Genomic DNA, 16969 nt, shown 5'->3' on the forward strand with positions numbered 1-16969 from the left:
GCATAGCAAATACTTGGATGCGTGGCATCCAGCTAGGCATGCAGCAAATGAAATCTTTCGGAGCTTAAGCAGTAAGCCTCCTCTTCAAGTTAGCATGAAATGGAAAAAGAGATGTGAAGCCTTGCATGTGCTGTTTCAAGTGCAGCGTCCTATAATGCAAGTTCCAAGCTGCTTCAGGCGCAAAGCGTCCGTGAAATGGATTCGGAAAAGAAAAAGGGTAACAAACCAATTTTTTATCGTAGGTACTTCAAATATTTTTTCAACACTAAGGTCTAATTCTTTTCCTTTTATTTGTTCAAATATACTATTATCAAATATAATCTTTTGTTCTGAGGATTCTTCATCTTTATATTCTTCTCGTGTTATTATTTTTATTTCTTTTTCAGTCATTAGACTTCATCATCTTCCTTAGTTATTTCATTTTCCATTTCATCTTCTATATCTGATATTTCATATATACTATCTTCACTATCTAGTTCATAATCTATATATTCCATCTGCATATATTCTTCATCATCAATTATGATTTCGGTTATTTGCTTTTTCTTTGGGTTTCTTGGTGCTTTACAATCTTTAGCTATGTGTCCTAATTTTCCACAGTTATAGCAAGTACATTCTGTTAGTTTCTTTTTTGGTCTAAATGATCTCTTATTCTGGTAATTTTTTACATAATATCTTTTTCTTGGTCTTTTATTTTTATATTTTGATTTATATTTTTTATATTTCTTTGTTTTCTATTTTTTATTATATATATTATCTGTACATCCAAATTGTGGTGCTGCTTTGTTTTTACAACATCTTAGGTTTTTTATTAATGTTTTTTCTATTTTTGCTTCTTCTTTATATTTTTCACATATTTGTACAAATCATTGTTGTAGAAATTTTATTCTAGCTCCTAAAGTATCTGTTAATCCTGCTTCATTCCAGTCTTTTATTATTTTAGAATTAAAAGGTTCTGGTAATTTTGTGAAATATAGTTTTCTTATTTCTTTGCTCTCTTCTGTATTGTATGTTCCTTTATAATAATATTCTCTAAATACACAAGTATATTCGTCTATATAGCACATATTACATATTGCTAGTTTTGTTATTAAATTTCTATTTGTTTGTTTCTCTTTATTTTGTTCTTCAATTTCTGTAGTCATACTACTAAATTCGTTTCTTATGGCTATTTCATATTTGTATAATATTTCTATATTTGTTGTTGCTATTTCACCATTAAATTTTTTATTACTTCTTAAAGTATCTATACTTTCCTTAGTTAGGTTGTGTAACCATAATTTTACTGTTCCTATGAGTGTTCTTTCTATATATCCTGGTGTTTCTGTCATTCCTATTTTATTGTCTATCAATTGTTTAGATAAATATCCTATCCATAGTTGGATTGTTTTATTTATATCTGCTACGCAATCTAAATCTAAAAAGTTATATTGTTCTGATATTGATTTTGGTGTCCATTTTTTATTTAATCTACTATCCCATAGTGTATTATATCTATCATGTTGTTCATAGTTAGCTGTATAATAATTTGGGTATAATCCTTTTGGATTTTTTACACCTGATGTACTAGGTTTTTCTTCCATTTTTACATCTCCTGTATTTACTTCTACGTTTTTTGTTTTTTCTATATTTTCTAAAAGTTCTGTATATGTTTCACTTATTTCGCTTGATTCTGACTTTTGGTCATCTATATTATTATCTATTTCTTCAATTCTGAGAGTTTCTTCTGTTTGTAATATTTGTTTAAATTTATTTATTTCATCTGTTAATTCTATTTCTTTGCTTTTCTCTCTTTGTTTATTTTCATATAATGCTTTTAACATGTTTAATTCTTTTTCTAGTGCTATAATTTTTGTGTTTTTTATTTCTTCTAATTGTTGTATTTCCTTGTTTGCTTGATTTTTAATAGTTTCAATTTCTTTTTTCTTATCGATTTCTTCATTTTCTTTACTTATTCTTGTCATAGTTGTCAGGCTATCTTCTAATCTTGCTATTTCTTTTTCTATCATTAGGAATAATTGGTCTCCTATCTTTTTATATCTTCTGCCTAGATTTGAAAATATTATTTTTATTTTCAATCCATCTTGATTTTCATATGTTTTTTCATCTACAGCAAATTCTTCTTTGTTCATTTTTTATCTATGGCTCTGATACCATTTTTACGGTCCCTTCATTTTTACTTGATTTCATTTATTATTTAGTCAAATGTTAAAGGCTTTTTCATAAAATTCTTTTTGTAATGGAATTATTCTAATTATTTCTGATATACATTCTAATACATATTCTATATATTCTATATCTTGGGTTCTTTGATATTCTTCTATATTATTTTTTACTAGGTTTGTTAGTAAATCTATATTATCTGTAATTTGTTGCCAATATTGTAGATATATATGATTCATCATGTGTTATCAAAATATAGGTCTAATTCATATAAATCTATTTCCGGTATAATTAATTCTGTCCAATTTTGGTTCATTAGTTCTGTTATTTCAATTTTAAGTAATTTCTCGTAGATTATTCTTCTTACATCATTATTGATATTTCTTAGTATATATAGTATAAGTATTTTATAATTAAGATCATCATCTATTAAATAAGTGTTCATTTTATCATATGATTTGCTAAACATATTCCCTTTAATCTCTATGTCTATTATAATTATTCATCATATTATAATAAGTTATTTTAATCATCTTTTCTGGTCACTACCATGACTTTTTGCTTCAATCAGTTACCCTAACAGTGCTTCAACTTCGTTTACTCCCCTAAACGGCTTCTCTGCCTACCGGTTTCAACCTTAGGATGCATAGTCTGGGTTTACCTACTCTTAGTATTTTCATGGCAAACTTTCTCAAGATGATTTCTATAACAGTACTATTATATGATGTATGATTATAATCTACATGTAAGAGATTATCAGGAATATACTAGTTTAGCTACTCAGAGTTATAATATGACATACCTGTTTTTGTAGATTCTCGGTAACTCCCTGTTGATCCATAGCTTTCATATCTTCTTGTTTATCCATAGCTTCTTGATTCTTAGCTTTCCTGTATTTTTATCTTTGAGTATATTAGAGAGAGGAGAGAAGAGAGAGATTTGGTTGCTAAGTTGCAGCCTGTTTTTTTTATTGATAATTGAAAGGCTTATTTAAATATTACAAAAGTGACTGTTCATGAATGACCTTTGCTATTCATGAAACTGACTCTTGACTCTTACTATTCATGAACGACCTTTACTGTTCATGAGACTGACTCTTGACTCTTACTATTCATGAACGACCTTTACTGTTCATGAGACTGACTCTTACTATTTGTAAAGTAAAAGACTATTTACTTTACGACTTTTACATTAAAGAAAAGAAAAAGAAAAGAATCTAGTAATTCTTTCACTTTATCTTGTCTGCCATAGCTTTTTGTCGCCTAGTTTGTCGTCTTCTTCTTCAGTAATCTTCTTCTTTGTTTATTCCAGTTGTACGTCTGGAACGATATTATCTTCTCCTTTGCATTTTGAGCATATGTGGTCTGGATATTTGTGACTGATTAGCTTGCAATATCTTGTTAATAATTCTGGAGAAATGAAATTCGTCCTTATAGCTCTTGTGGTTGTAGGTTGTTCTGGCTTTAAAAAACTTAAGACCCACTGTCTTAGTTCTTCCATATCTGCTTCTCGTATTTCTCTGCAATTTGAATATATCATTGTTTGTTCTCTTGAATAATAACTCCAAATAGCATTCTGATTTAGGTAGTTGTTTGCTAGTTCATTTAGTATAGTAGATATTCCAATAATTCTTTTATTTGCATAAAAGTCTGGAATATTTATTTTTTCTATCTCTTCTTGTTCTTCTATTTTTTCTGGTACGAGCATTTCCCTTGTAAGTCCGATCTTGATAACTTGTATGATAGGCTTTATCTCTTCATATAATATCTCTGCTGTAGCTGAATAAAATCGTATATAGAATAATGTTCCTTTAGTTATTCTTTTGTACTGCATAAATGCTCTGTGTAACTCTGGTATGGTAGCTATCTCCTGTCCTGTTTGTGTATATACGGTATCTAGTAATCCGTAATTGTAGCAAGTGGCTACTAGTTTTGCATTTGTATTTGGTAGTGCTATTAGTTTATTGTATCCTGTTAGATAATGGGTAATATAATCTTCATTTGGATTCTGGGTAGTTTGGGATCTTGGGTTTTTGTTTAGAAAGTTTTGTATTTTATATATGTTGTCTATGTATGTACGGGTTATATGGTTGTATGTCTTTTTGGTTTGGTTCAAACTTTCTTTGTAGGTATTTATCTGTGGTGGTAGGAATATTTCGTTTTGGGTATTTTGGATATTTTTCTGTATGAACGGTTTTGAAAATAAATTGTTCATATTTATATTTATGTGTCTAGGTTTAATTTCTTCCTTCTTCTTTGCAGATGAACTGCTAGCTGTGCTGCTCCCTGCAACTGCATTTAACAAACTGTTATGAGTTTTTAGGTGTTTCTCAACGTCACCTTCTAGCTCTGGAATTTTAGAGACTTCCGATCGTCTTATCTCCGCATTTTTTGAGTCATGTTGCTGACTACTAGCTGTTTTCTTTATTAGCTGTATCTCTTCGTCCATACTTTTCACTTTCTTACAAAGTGTAGTCATGGCTAAGAGTAGATTTTCCATTGTATTATCTGGTTCAGTATGGGTAGCTTTGTCTTGATAAGTAATCTGAAATAACATTCTTGTTAGTAGTGATAATTTCAATTGTAAATGTAAAGTTTAATATATTTAATACCAGCCTGCGTATTTCTTTTGTTGTAACTGAATCTTGTACTTTTCTGGTTATCCACCATTTTACTTGGGTATTATCTGTTCTTACAATAAATCTGTTGTAAACTATATATGGTTCAAATGCTAACAAACATTTATATAATGCAAATAGTTCTTTTCTATTTATTTTCCACTTTTCTTGTGGTTCTGTATAAGATCCTGAATAATATCTGCAATGGTGTTCTATTTTTTCTTTATCATATTTATATTTAAGAACTCCTCCATAACTATGATTACTCGAATCTGTTTCTACAATATAAGTAAATTTATTATTTTCATCTGGGAAGTATAACTTTAGTAGTTTTTTACACAATATCTTAATTTTCCTTATTTGTTCCTTATCTTTTTCATCGAACCCATATTCTACATCCTTTTTTAGTTTTTTCTGTAGAGGTTTTAGGTTTTCTGCTAATTTTGGTATATATTCTCTTACTTGGTTTACTAATCCTAAAAAAGATTGTAATTTCTTTTTTGTATCTATGTTTTCATCAAGATTGATTATTTTTTGTACTATGTGTGTTTGCATTTTTATTCCATTTTTATCTATTTGTATTCCTAAAAATTCTATCTGATTTTTCATAATTTCTGCTTTGGTTTTACTTAAGCTTATACCTGAGTTTTCTATAATATGTATAAATTTTTCTAATAATTTTATATGTTCATCTTGTGTTCTTGAATATAGTAATATATCATCTATATATACTATGCAATTTTCTAGTTGGTTAAAATAATTATCCATAAAATGTTGGTACCTTCCTGGTGCATTCTTATATCCAAATGGTAAAACATTCCATTCATAAAATCCTTGTGGTACTGTAAATGCTGTTAGTTTTTTAGATTCATCTTCTAATTTTAGATGATAAAATCCTGATTTACAGTCGAATTTACTAAAGTAATTATATCCTAGGATAGTTAGGTTGTGATCGATGATTTTTGAATGCACTATACAAGTTAAAAACATAGCCTTTTATGTCAGGGGCACACTTTGAAGTGCGGAGAAAGCCATCGCATAATTCAGAGACCGTGGAATTCGGCTTGAATCTTTCTTCTTCTTCTTTTTTTCCTATTTTCGTTAATTTTGTGTACTCTTGAGATTTAATTGAGATTAGTGTCATGACTATGAGTGACTAGCTTACTTAGTTCCGGGTTTATGAATTTTACACGAATGTTAGACGTTTGAAGCTTGAATTAACAAATTTGATTTTATCATACTAGTTTATTTATTTAATCCTGATATTAATTATTTTCCTGCATAGCTAACAGTAAAATACTATGTATGACTTTAGAATTGTACTCGAAAGTAGGAACTTTAGATAGAGAAAAATCTTGAACCTAAGCATCAGGAAATAGATTAGCGGTTAGGATAGACATATACCTAATCGTCTTACTTGGTTATTATACAAGTACTATTAATGAATTATTATTAATTCTAATTCCATAGACATATAGGCATTAGTTGACCTGAATAGGCGGGTAAGAACTAAAGAAATTCTTATAAGCAATATTAATTTTGTCAATCAATAAATCAGATAAATTAATTAGTCAATTCCGGTGGATAACTCAACACGATTTTTAGCCAATCCATAACCCTGAAATATTCTTTTTTATTGATCTCAATCCAATTTTGCACGCACAATTTGATCGAGTGCTTGTTTTATTTATTTGCTTTGCAATTCTTAAGTTAGTTTAGTTATTCACATCCAACTGTCGACATATCGCTTGAAAGATAATTTACATTAGTTTAATTTAGTTAATAGATGATAATAAGTTTATGTGCAGAACGATTCTCTATTTATCACTTTATTATTTGTCGACTACGTATACTTGCGTGTGTTTGGCCCCAACATTTTTATTTTTGCATTAAATGTTCGAGTGCATTTTCGTCCTCCGTTGTGTTAGTGCTTCATGCGGTTATATCCTTTTATATCAACCATACCAAAATTTTAGTTCTTAAAATAACTAGATTTATGATAATTATTTTGTTATTGAATTTGTTCAAAAAAGTAATGACCGACTATATTATGCTTAATGGCTTGTAATGTTCAATCCGAACATATATACATCATTAAGTTTTATATAGAGTCAGCATTCTAACTGTATTTACCTACACAATAGACAAATATATAATAGATAAAAATTAATACTGAAGGATGTATTTTACATATCAAATTTTTGTAGCTTTTAGAAAATTATACTTTTTAAATAAAAAAATAATATTTTTAAAAAACTATTAAACAATATTTTTTAAGTATTTATAAAAATTCAAACTTAAATATGTAGTTATAAAATCCTCATGTAATTTTTTAAGTATTATATATTCAACTAAAGAAGTAACAGTAAAATTTCTATTTTAATCCATTGAACAAATCCTCAATCAAAAGTTTAGATACATTTTCAGGTAAGAAAATTCCGAGCTACATCACCAAGAACAAGTTTCTAGCAAATATTACAATAACAAAATTCCCATGTAATTTCCCAAATAAGAAAATCCCAAGAAAACATTTTTTTAACTAAATTTACAACAACAAAATCTATAGGTAATTTTTCGAGTAAGAAAATTCCCAAGTAAATTTCTAAGAAAATATCCCCAACTATATCCGCAGCAACAACATCCCTATGGAGTTCCCTAGCTAAGGCAATCCCTAGGTAAATCCTACAGTAAACAGTCTCCAGCAAAATCACAACAATAATATCCCTATGTAATTCTCTAAATAAGCAAATCCACAGGAATTCCGAAGAACATCCCCAAGTAAATTCGCATGTAGCGCTAGCTGAGGAGTTTCCTATGGAGTATCATAGGATATGTTTATCATTTTCTTCATTGAATTACTTGCGAAATTTCCTGCAAAAACGTACTTATCGATTAGTTTCCCCTAGTAATTTCCTAGAAAATATTTTGGTGCTTAATGGCGCCATAGTCACCTACATATATTTTTCTGGAAAAATATTTTAGCAGGTAAAATATTTTAAATTTAGAAATTTTAATTTTTCCCATGAAAACCTGCAGATATTATCTGCAAATAAAATTCTCATGTACTTAGCACTTTTCTTATAGTCGTTTTCTAATACCCAAATATTAAAAAGTACAACAACAATAACATACCCAATATTATCCCACATCGTAGAGTATGGGGAGGGTAGTGCGTACGCAGACCTTACCCCTACCTTGTGAGGGTAGAGAGGTTATTTTCAATAGACCCTCGGCTCAGGAAAGCATAAGCACCACATTAATGAAAATATAGACAAGAAGGGACAATACCAAAAAGTCATATAAAAGCAGAATAAAAACAACAAGATAGTAAGGTAATCAACAATAAAAAAAAAATAATGGTTTGTCATAAAAATTTACTACCCACAGAAAGCGAGATTGCGTGCCAATACTACTTTTATGAACACTCTAGACTACCTACTCTACTACCCTAATCCTTCATATCCATACCCTCCTATCAATAGTCATGTGCTCGGTCAGCTGAAGTTGCGCCATGTCTTGCCTAATTACCTCTCCTCACCTCTTCTTTGGCCTACTTCTACTTCTCCGTAGGCCCTCCAATGTCAACCTCTAACACCTCCTCATCGGGGCATCTGTGCTCCTCCTCACATGACCAAACCACCTAAGCTGCGCTTCCCGCATCTTGTCCTCAATAGGGGCCACACCCACCATATCGCGAATAACCTCATTTATGATCCTATCTAACTTGGTGTACCCACACATCCATCTCAACATCCTCATCTCTGCTACCTTCATCTTATGGATACGAGCGATCTTGACTGGCCAACACTCAGCACCATACAACATCGTTGGTTTGACCACCACTCTATAGAACTTAGCCTTAAGTTTCGATTGCACCTTCCTGTCACATAAAACACCAAAAGCGAGTCTCTATTTCATCCGTTCCGCCCCAAAATGATGTGTGACATATTCATCATTCTTCCCATCTCCCTGAATAATAGACCCAAGGTACTTAAAACTCCCTCTCTTAGGGATTACCCGCGAGTCCAGCCTCACCTCCTCCCCCCCCCCCCCCGAGTCTCGCCACTGAACTTACACTTCAAGTATTCTGTCTTGGTCCTACTCAACTTGAAACCTTTAGATTCCAGGGTCTGCCTCCATACCTCTAATTGCACGTTCACACTGTCTCGCGTCTCGTCAATCAATACAATATCATCTGCAAAAATCATGCACCACGACACCTCCCCTTAGACGTGGCGCGTCAGTACGTCCATCACCAGAGCAAACAAAAAAGGGCTGAGTGCCGACCCCTGATGCAACCCCATCATAACCAAAAAATGGTCTGAGTCCCCACCCACCGTCCTCACTCGGGTCTTTACTCCATCATACATGTCCTTAAGCAACTTAACGTAGGCAACGGGTACACCTCTAGCCTCCAAACATCTCTACAAAACCTCTCTCAGAACTTTATCGTACGCCTTTTCTATTTCGATGAATACCATATGCAAGTCATTCTTTCTCTCCCTATACTGCTCCATCAATCTCCTAACAAGGTGGATGGCTTCTGTAGTCGAATGCCCCGGCATAAACCCAAACTAATTCTCGGAAATAGACACCCTCCTCCTCACCCTTAGCTCTACCACTCTCTCCCTGACTTTCATAGTATGGCTAAGCAACTTGATACCCCTATAGTTATTGCAATTTTGGATATCACCCTTGTTCTTGTATACAGGAAATATGGTGCTCCACCTCCACTCTTCGGGCATCCTCTTCATTTTAAAAATAATATTAAATAACCTAGTAAGCTACTCCAATCTTGCCTTGCCCACACTCCTCCAAAATTCTACCGGGATTTTATCTGGCCCGGTCGCTTTGCCCCTGCTCATCTTACGCATAGCCCCCTCAACTTCATCAACTCTAATCCGCCTACAATAACCAAAGTCACAACGACTCCCGGAGAGATCCAAATCACCCAGTACAATGCTTATGTCCCCCTCCTCGTTCAAGAGACTATGGAAGTAGGTCTGCCATCTCCGACGGATAAGTCCCTCATCTAACAAAACTCTGCCTTCTTCGTCCTTGATGCACTTCACTGGGTCCAAGCCACGCGCCTTCCTTTATCGCTCCTTGGCTAACCTGAACAACCTCTTATCCCCACCTCGACCCTCGAGTTCCTCATACAAATGACTATAAGATGCAGTCTTGGCGCGCCGCCGTAACTGCTAGCTTTGCCTCTTTCTTAACCAACTTATAATGCTCACTATTCACCCTTTTCTCCTCCTCGTCGACACTTTCCACTAGCTTCAGATACACTGCTCTTTTGGTTTTCACTTTTCCTTGAACCTCTCCATTCCACCACCAGTCTTCTTTGTGACCACCAAAGTAACCCTTTGAGACCCCTAATACCTCTCTCTCGGTTTCCCCTAATGCATTACGTAGTCATGGTCCACGTAGCGCTTGCATCCCCACCACTCCTCCAAGCCCCCATAGTCACCAGCTTGACCCCCAACTCCTGCGCTCTAGCTTCTGTCAAGGCTCCCCACTTGATCCTATGTTGTCTATACATAGCCCTCTTCCTCCTCTTCCTCATGATCTCAAGGTCCATGACCAGGAGCCTATGAAGGGTCGAGAGGTTCTCATCCGGGATGACCTTGCAATTCGTGCAAAGACCCTTATCGGACTTCCTGCAGCGTAAATAATCAATCTGAGTCTCGGCCACCGAACTCCGGAAGGTGACCAAGTGCTCCCCCTTCTTCGGGAAACTCGAGTTATCTATCATCAAATCAAATGCTCTAGCAAAGTCCAAAAGAGACGTTCCTCCTCCGTTTCTATCTCCAAAACCAAAGCCACCATGCACATCATCATACCCCCCAGACGTCGCTCCAATGTGACCATTGAAATATCCTCCTATGAGAAGCTTCTAGATATGCAGGATACCACGCACCATCTCATCCAAATCCTCCCAGAAACTCCTCTTGACTTCCTCATCCAAGCCTGCTTGGAGTGCATACGTACTGATTATGTTCAGAGTAAAACCTCCAACAACTAGCTTAATAGTCATAAGCCTGTCATTCATCCTCCTCACCAAATATTAAAAAGTATCCAAATCAAAAGTCATATTTTCTTCCGAGATTATTTTTATCTAATAAATTAAATGAATAGATCAAAATTAAATTATTCTTGTCCTACTTATTTCTTTTCTCACAATTTTAGGGGCTTCAATAAATCTATATCCATCGGTTAAAAGGAAAAAAGAAGAAAAACATAGTTCTAATGTTCAAAATAATGAACAAGCAAAAAAGAAGGTTTTTCATTACTTTTTGTTATTACCTTCTTGATAATTTTGAAACTTCTTCTCCTCTTTTTCTTATTTCTTGTTTGTCTAGACTTTTGCCCTTTATTTTACCTTTCTTTTATCGTTTACTTATTAGGTAATTACATGTAAATCTTTTGATAATTTGGTAAAATAGTAACTAATAGGCTATCATATGCTAAATTAATTGATACTATAAAAATACTTTTATACATTCTGTATATATAACGTTACCCCATTTTTAATATAGAACTCCTCCATCAGTGTACAACTAATAATTCCTCTATTACTGTATGTGTCTAGTATCAACAAAATTGAGGATATGCCAAAAAAGAGGTAATCCGGTGCACAAAGCATCTCGCATTGATTCATAGTTTGGGGAAAGGCCACACCCTTAAGGGTGTAATGTAGGTAGTCTATCCAGACACAAGTATGATTGGCTGATTCCACAGCTCAAACCCATGACCTATAAGTCACACAAAACAACTTTACCATTGCTCTAAGGCTCTATTTTAAATTCTAAAACATAAATACAATTCCAACTAAAACCCATAGCAGAAGGTTTTCTAGGTTATTTCTTGTAATGATCCGATCGGTTATTTTGAGTTCTAGCATGTTATTTGACAGTTTGAGGCCTTGCATAGCTTAACTTCATGTATTATGACTTGTACGCAAAGTTGGAATTGAAAATTCTCAATTAAGAAGCTTTAAGTTGGGAGAGTTGACCAAGGTTTGACTTTTGAGTAAACAACCTTAGAATCGGGATTTTAAGGTTATAATAGGTTTGTATGATGATTTCGTACTTAGACGTATGTTCGGGTTTAGTATCGGGTGGTCCGGGAGCATTTCAGCGCTTGCTGTGGAAGTTAGCATATTGAAGGTTTTAAAATTTCTTAAGTTTGGTTTGAATAATACTTTGGTGTTATCGACATCTGGTTGGGATTCCTATCCTTGGTATAAGTTCGTATCATGATTTGTGACTTGTACGTGAAAGTTGGCATCATTCCGGAATGTTTATGTATGATTCAGACGCGTTCGGCGAAGTTTGATGTTTGAAAGTTAAAATAAGGATTTTGATCGTCTATTCATGATTTTAATGTTGTTTGTTGCGTTTTGAGATATTCGATAAGTTTGGATAAGGTATTAGGTCTAGTTGGTGTGATTGGGCAGGGTCCCAGGGGCCTTAGGGGTGTTTTGAGATGGTTTCAGACCAAGTTTGGGTGAATTGTTGTTGCTGGTTTGGTGTTTCTGGTTTTGTTCTTTGCGAACGCATAGGGAAGATTGTGTTCGCGAGGAAGGATTTAAAGTTGGTGGATATCTATTCTACGCATTCGCAAAGGTTTGAAAAGCAAATCATTGCATTCGAAACAGGGCATCGCATTCGCGAAGGGGAGGAACTGGGCCTGGAGGGCTTGGCCTTCACGTTCGCGTAGGAGAGGCCGCATTCACGGTGGGCAGCCTGGTAAAGCTTCGCATTCCCGAGTCCTTTCTCGCGTTCGCGTAGAGGAATTGGAAAGCAGAAGATGATTGTTCTTCGCGAACGCGAGGGACTTGCCGTGTTTGCGAAGAAGGGTCGACTGGGCAGTGTATAAGTTTGGAAAAACTGGATTTTGGTTCATTTTAACTCAATTCTTCCAAGGGAGCCGGGTTTGGAGCGATTTTAAGTGTCATTTCATCATGTGGTAATTGAATTCCTATACATTGTGAGCTAAATACATGAGTTATGTATGGATTTAAACATGAAATTTTGTAGAAATTGTGGGATTTGGAAGAAAACATAGAATTTGGTATTTTTGGATTTTGACAACGAAGTTAGACATGAAATTAGGAATAAATTATATATTTTAGTTTGTGATGTTATGGGTAATATTTATCTTCAAATATTTGTGAAATCCGGGCACGTGAGCCTGAGGGTTGACTTTTTGAGCGGAGTTGGGAATTGTTATAAATTGTTAAATTATGAGTATTGGAGTATATTTTTATCTATTTGGACGTTGTTTGACTAGTTTCAGATCGATGGGCATTGGTTTGAGGTGTTAGAGGGGCGTAAGAGCCAGTTATGGAACTTCGGAGTAAGATAAGTCTCTTATCTAACCTTGTGAGGAAAAAATTATCCTATATGTGTGATATTTGTTATGTGCTACATGCTACGGGAGCTACGCACGTATGAGGTGACGAGTGTCCGTGTGTATGCTAGAATTCTTGATTATATCCGGGTAGACTTAGACTCATGCCTTGCTTTAATTGTACTATATGAGTTATTCTTGCATGTTTAATGCTTGAATTCGCATTATGACCTGATACTAGACTCGCGTAGAGTAATGTACTCACTATTTTAGACACTTGATGAGCTACTAGATTAGCCGTAGAAATTGTACTTCCCTTATGGTTTTTTCCCGCATTGTGCGTATTCATCAAAAAGTTTTTCTGAAGTTCGTAACTGACATGTACATTCGTGAGTAGGGTCAAGGACCTATGAAAGCTTCATATTCTAATATGATCGGGTTGAACTCCTCAGCAACATTCTTATGGGATAGGATCGTTCTCCTCGTAGGTATCATGTAATACTCTCTTATAGGAGCGGGCCGTTCGCCTTGGCAGAGTAACATATTCTTATGGGATCAGGCCGTTTGCCTCAGTAGTATGATGTATCACATTCTTATGGGATCGAGCCGTTCGCCTCAGCAGGATTATGTATCACACTCTTATGGGATTGGGTCGTTTGCCTCGGCTGTTTTATGAAACACTCTTATGGGATCGGGTCGCTCGCCTTGGCAGAATCGTGCGAAATACTTGATAAGGAGTCCGTGTACTCATGAGTTTTCCTGGCTTGAGATGTGACCGTTGATTTGGTGTTGACCATTAAGTATTCCATTTGAGGAGGTATCCGGTATTTGAGGACTTTATGTTCAATGTTCAGTCGTAGACCGTATTATGTGCCTATATTTGTTCTCATAGTTTACTTACCATGTTTAATACTTGTCTACTTTATTATAATTGATTTATTGGATCACTAGTAAGTGTCAATGTCGACCCCTCATTACTACTTCTTCGGGGTTAGGCTAGATACTTACTGGGTGCGCGTTAATTTACGTACTCATGCTACACATCTGGACAAAAATGTCCAGGATCTGACAGGTTCATCAGGTAGCCATCTTGGCACGTAGGCACAACTGCTGAGAGGACTTTATGCTGAGATTCTTTCTATGCTACGCACCGCAGCCCAAAGAGTCTCCATCATATTTATTTATTTATTTTATCCTGTCTATTTTATATTCCAGACAGATGTTGTATTATTATTGCACTCCTTAGTAGACGTTTATGTACTTGTGACACCGGGTTTTGGGATATTCTAGTTGATGGTTATGAATTTGCATAATATTGTCATCTTTTATTTTTATATCTTACTAACTATGTATCTACCTAAGATTTTCAATGAGTAAATTTCTTTACTTAATAAAACTTATGATTTCAAAGTAATAAAAGGAATAATTATTTAGAAGGTTCATCATTGGCTTGCCTAACGGCGACGTTGAGCACCATTATGGCCTATAGTGGGTTTTGGGTCGTGAAAACTTGATATCAGAGTTCTAGGTTCACCTAGGTCTCACGAGTCATGAGCAAGTCTAGTAGATTCTTGCGAATCGGTGCGGAGACGTCTGTACTTATCTTCGAGAGGCTAAATGTTTGTTAGGCGAACTTTCCTTCCTTGATTCCTCATCGTGCGATTTGATTTTGTGGTACTTATGTCTTCGGTTCCTTCATACTCATTCCTACGCAATGTCGAGCAGTTGTTATCAGTTAGGCACCGACGAGTTCTGAAGGCGTTACATATGTGGTGTAGGATGTTTTCCCTGTGTATGCGGGCAGACTATTATTGCCACCTTATAGAGGAGTGTTCTGTGATTTCAGCCCAGTGTTGGTGTTGCCTACGGTTTTGAGGCTATGCATTGTGTATTGTGATGTTCATGAGTGGCAGTGTGAATAGTAGGGTTCTTACTTATGTGTCACGACAATGATTGATTCGGGAGGAGGATTAATCGGTTCATGATTGGGAGACTCGGCATTTGATTCCAGCGGAGGAGAGGCAATCGAACTATGGATGTTTAGGCATTGGTGGGAGGAGTCGCGAGATAGAATATTTCTAAACTTGGTGGAATTATTATTAATATTGTGGTGTCATCGTCCTTGATTGAATGCATTATGGCTCGTCGGAATGTTGGTCTTTATTTATTTGCCTCTAGACATAATGTTATGATATGGTACCTAAAAAGAAGTTATCAAAGATAGCGGTGTGTTGTGACTACAGAATCGAATCGGCGTTCCCAGTATTGGTGGTTCGAGGGAGATGATCCCTGAGGTGGTTTTTGTACTTATGAAGTTTTAATGTGACAATGAGGACTTGACTGGAATGTAGGAAAATAGGAAAAAATTGTTATTGCTTGGGATGCAATGTCTTCGAGTTTCAAATGTATTATTGGACCTTCGGGTGATGTTAATGGATGAAGGGATTCTTACGGTCGGCGGATGAGTGTGGATCCATGGAGATTAATTGATTTCATGATGGATGTAACTATGGCAGTTGCCTTGGAGGAGGTCGATATGAGGTTACACAGGCGGGCTATCTCTTGTGAGCAGGTTAGCGGCTGCGTGATTTTGATGAGGTTCTTGCGAAGAGTTCTACTTCCTACCTAGCAAGAGGCAAGTACTGCGATGTGAGTTTGGATTGGTTGAAGAATATGGTATGACTGTCAGGAGGTCGAATGTGCGATTGTGGTTGATAATTCGGGATGTGTTATGATTAGTGCAACAAGAACTTATGAGGAATTTGGTTGAGCAACTGTGCGAGGTCATGAAAACTGAGAAGGAGGAGTCATTGTGGATTCTAGATTTATGCAATTGTGACTTAAAGCTAAGTGGGGGAGCCTACGCTCTATTATTGGGTCACGTGGTGATGTGCCTTGCAGTTTTGGATTATCGTTACGTTGGTGGCTTAGTTACCACTAAAAGAAGAAAACATCAGGGGTAATTTGAGCAGGGGATTTGACGGATGTGATGTACAAGGGAAAGGATCCATTTGCTTCATTGGAGCGCTCATGTGCTAACAGAGCACTAGTGGTTTGGTTAAATAATCGGGACTGGATTAGAGTGGGCGACTCTCAATAGTGGTTCTAGTGGATTCGATATTTTAGGTGTGGTGCTTAAGGATTTTGAGGTTTGTTATGTGGATGAGGATTGGGCTTAGCGGTAGAGTGTGAAGGGTACTTGGAGCATTTCTATGTTATCAACGGGTCTGTGATGCAGTGTTAGGAAAATGGGAGAAACGACTTCGGATTAGCAGAAGATCTAATCAGTGCAGGTGTATTAATTAGAGTTACTACAGACTGCATGGGGAGGGTATGAAATGGCTTATGGGCATTGACGGCTTGGTCTCGTGATTTGGGTGACACATGATGAGTGCTGTTGGAGCTTCGTTGTGTGTTTGTATATAGCTGTTATTTCTAAGGCAAGTCAAGAGCAAATTGGAAGAGGTTGAGTTAGTTAGTAATGGTTTGAATCAACATGATTGGGGAAATAATCAGTTCCTTCAGGGAGATAAGACTATACATGTGATTCGTGGATGTATGTGCGGGCTTGACAGCCACCGTGATTTGATTTATTTGAAGGTATTTGATTTTGATGGCTTGGTTATGTGTAAATTGATCCCGGAAGAGTTATGACAGTTTAGACCACGACTTGAGGTTTGCATTTTCTACGGTTATGGGTAGTTGGTTGCATGCGGCAACTCTTCTTCCGAAATGAGTTAAGCGAAAGGTTTCGAGCCGATAAAGTGTTTATTCTACTGGTGGTTCAGGGGTTATGATGAGATTCTTGTATTTTTGCGTAACAGTATGATA

The 16969-nt window shown here is 35.6% G+C and overlaps 1 protein-coding gene across 1 annotated transcript; it reads right to left on the minus strand.

Annotated features, from left to right (window-relative positions):
• Window positions 1-389: 389 nt before the first annotated feature.
• LOC142175295 (uncharacterized) lies at window positions 390-4662 on the minus strand. Its single transcript, XM_075241881.1, has 3 exons — window positions 3647-4662; window positions 2966-3053; window positions 390-653 (listed from the first exon to the last, which is right to left on the minus strand). Exons 1-3 carry the CDS (start codon window positions 4660-4662, stop codon window positions 390-392), a joined length of 1368 nt encoding a protein of 455 aa, XP_075097982.1.
• Window positions 4663-16969: the final 12307 nt, after the last annotated feature.

This window comes from Nicotiana tabacum, chromosome 21 (genome assembly GCF_000715075.1).
Source record: "Nicotiana tabacum cultivar K326 chromosome 21, ASM71507v2, whole genome shotgun sequence".
NCBI lineage: Eukaryota > Viridiplantae > Streptophyta > Magnoliopsida > Solanales > Solanaceae > Nicotiana > Nicotiana tabacum.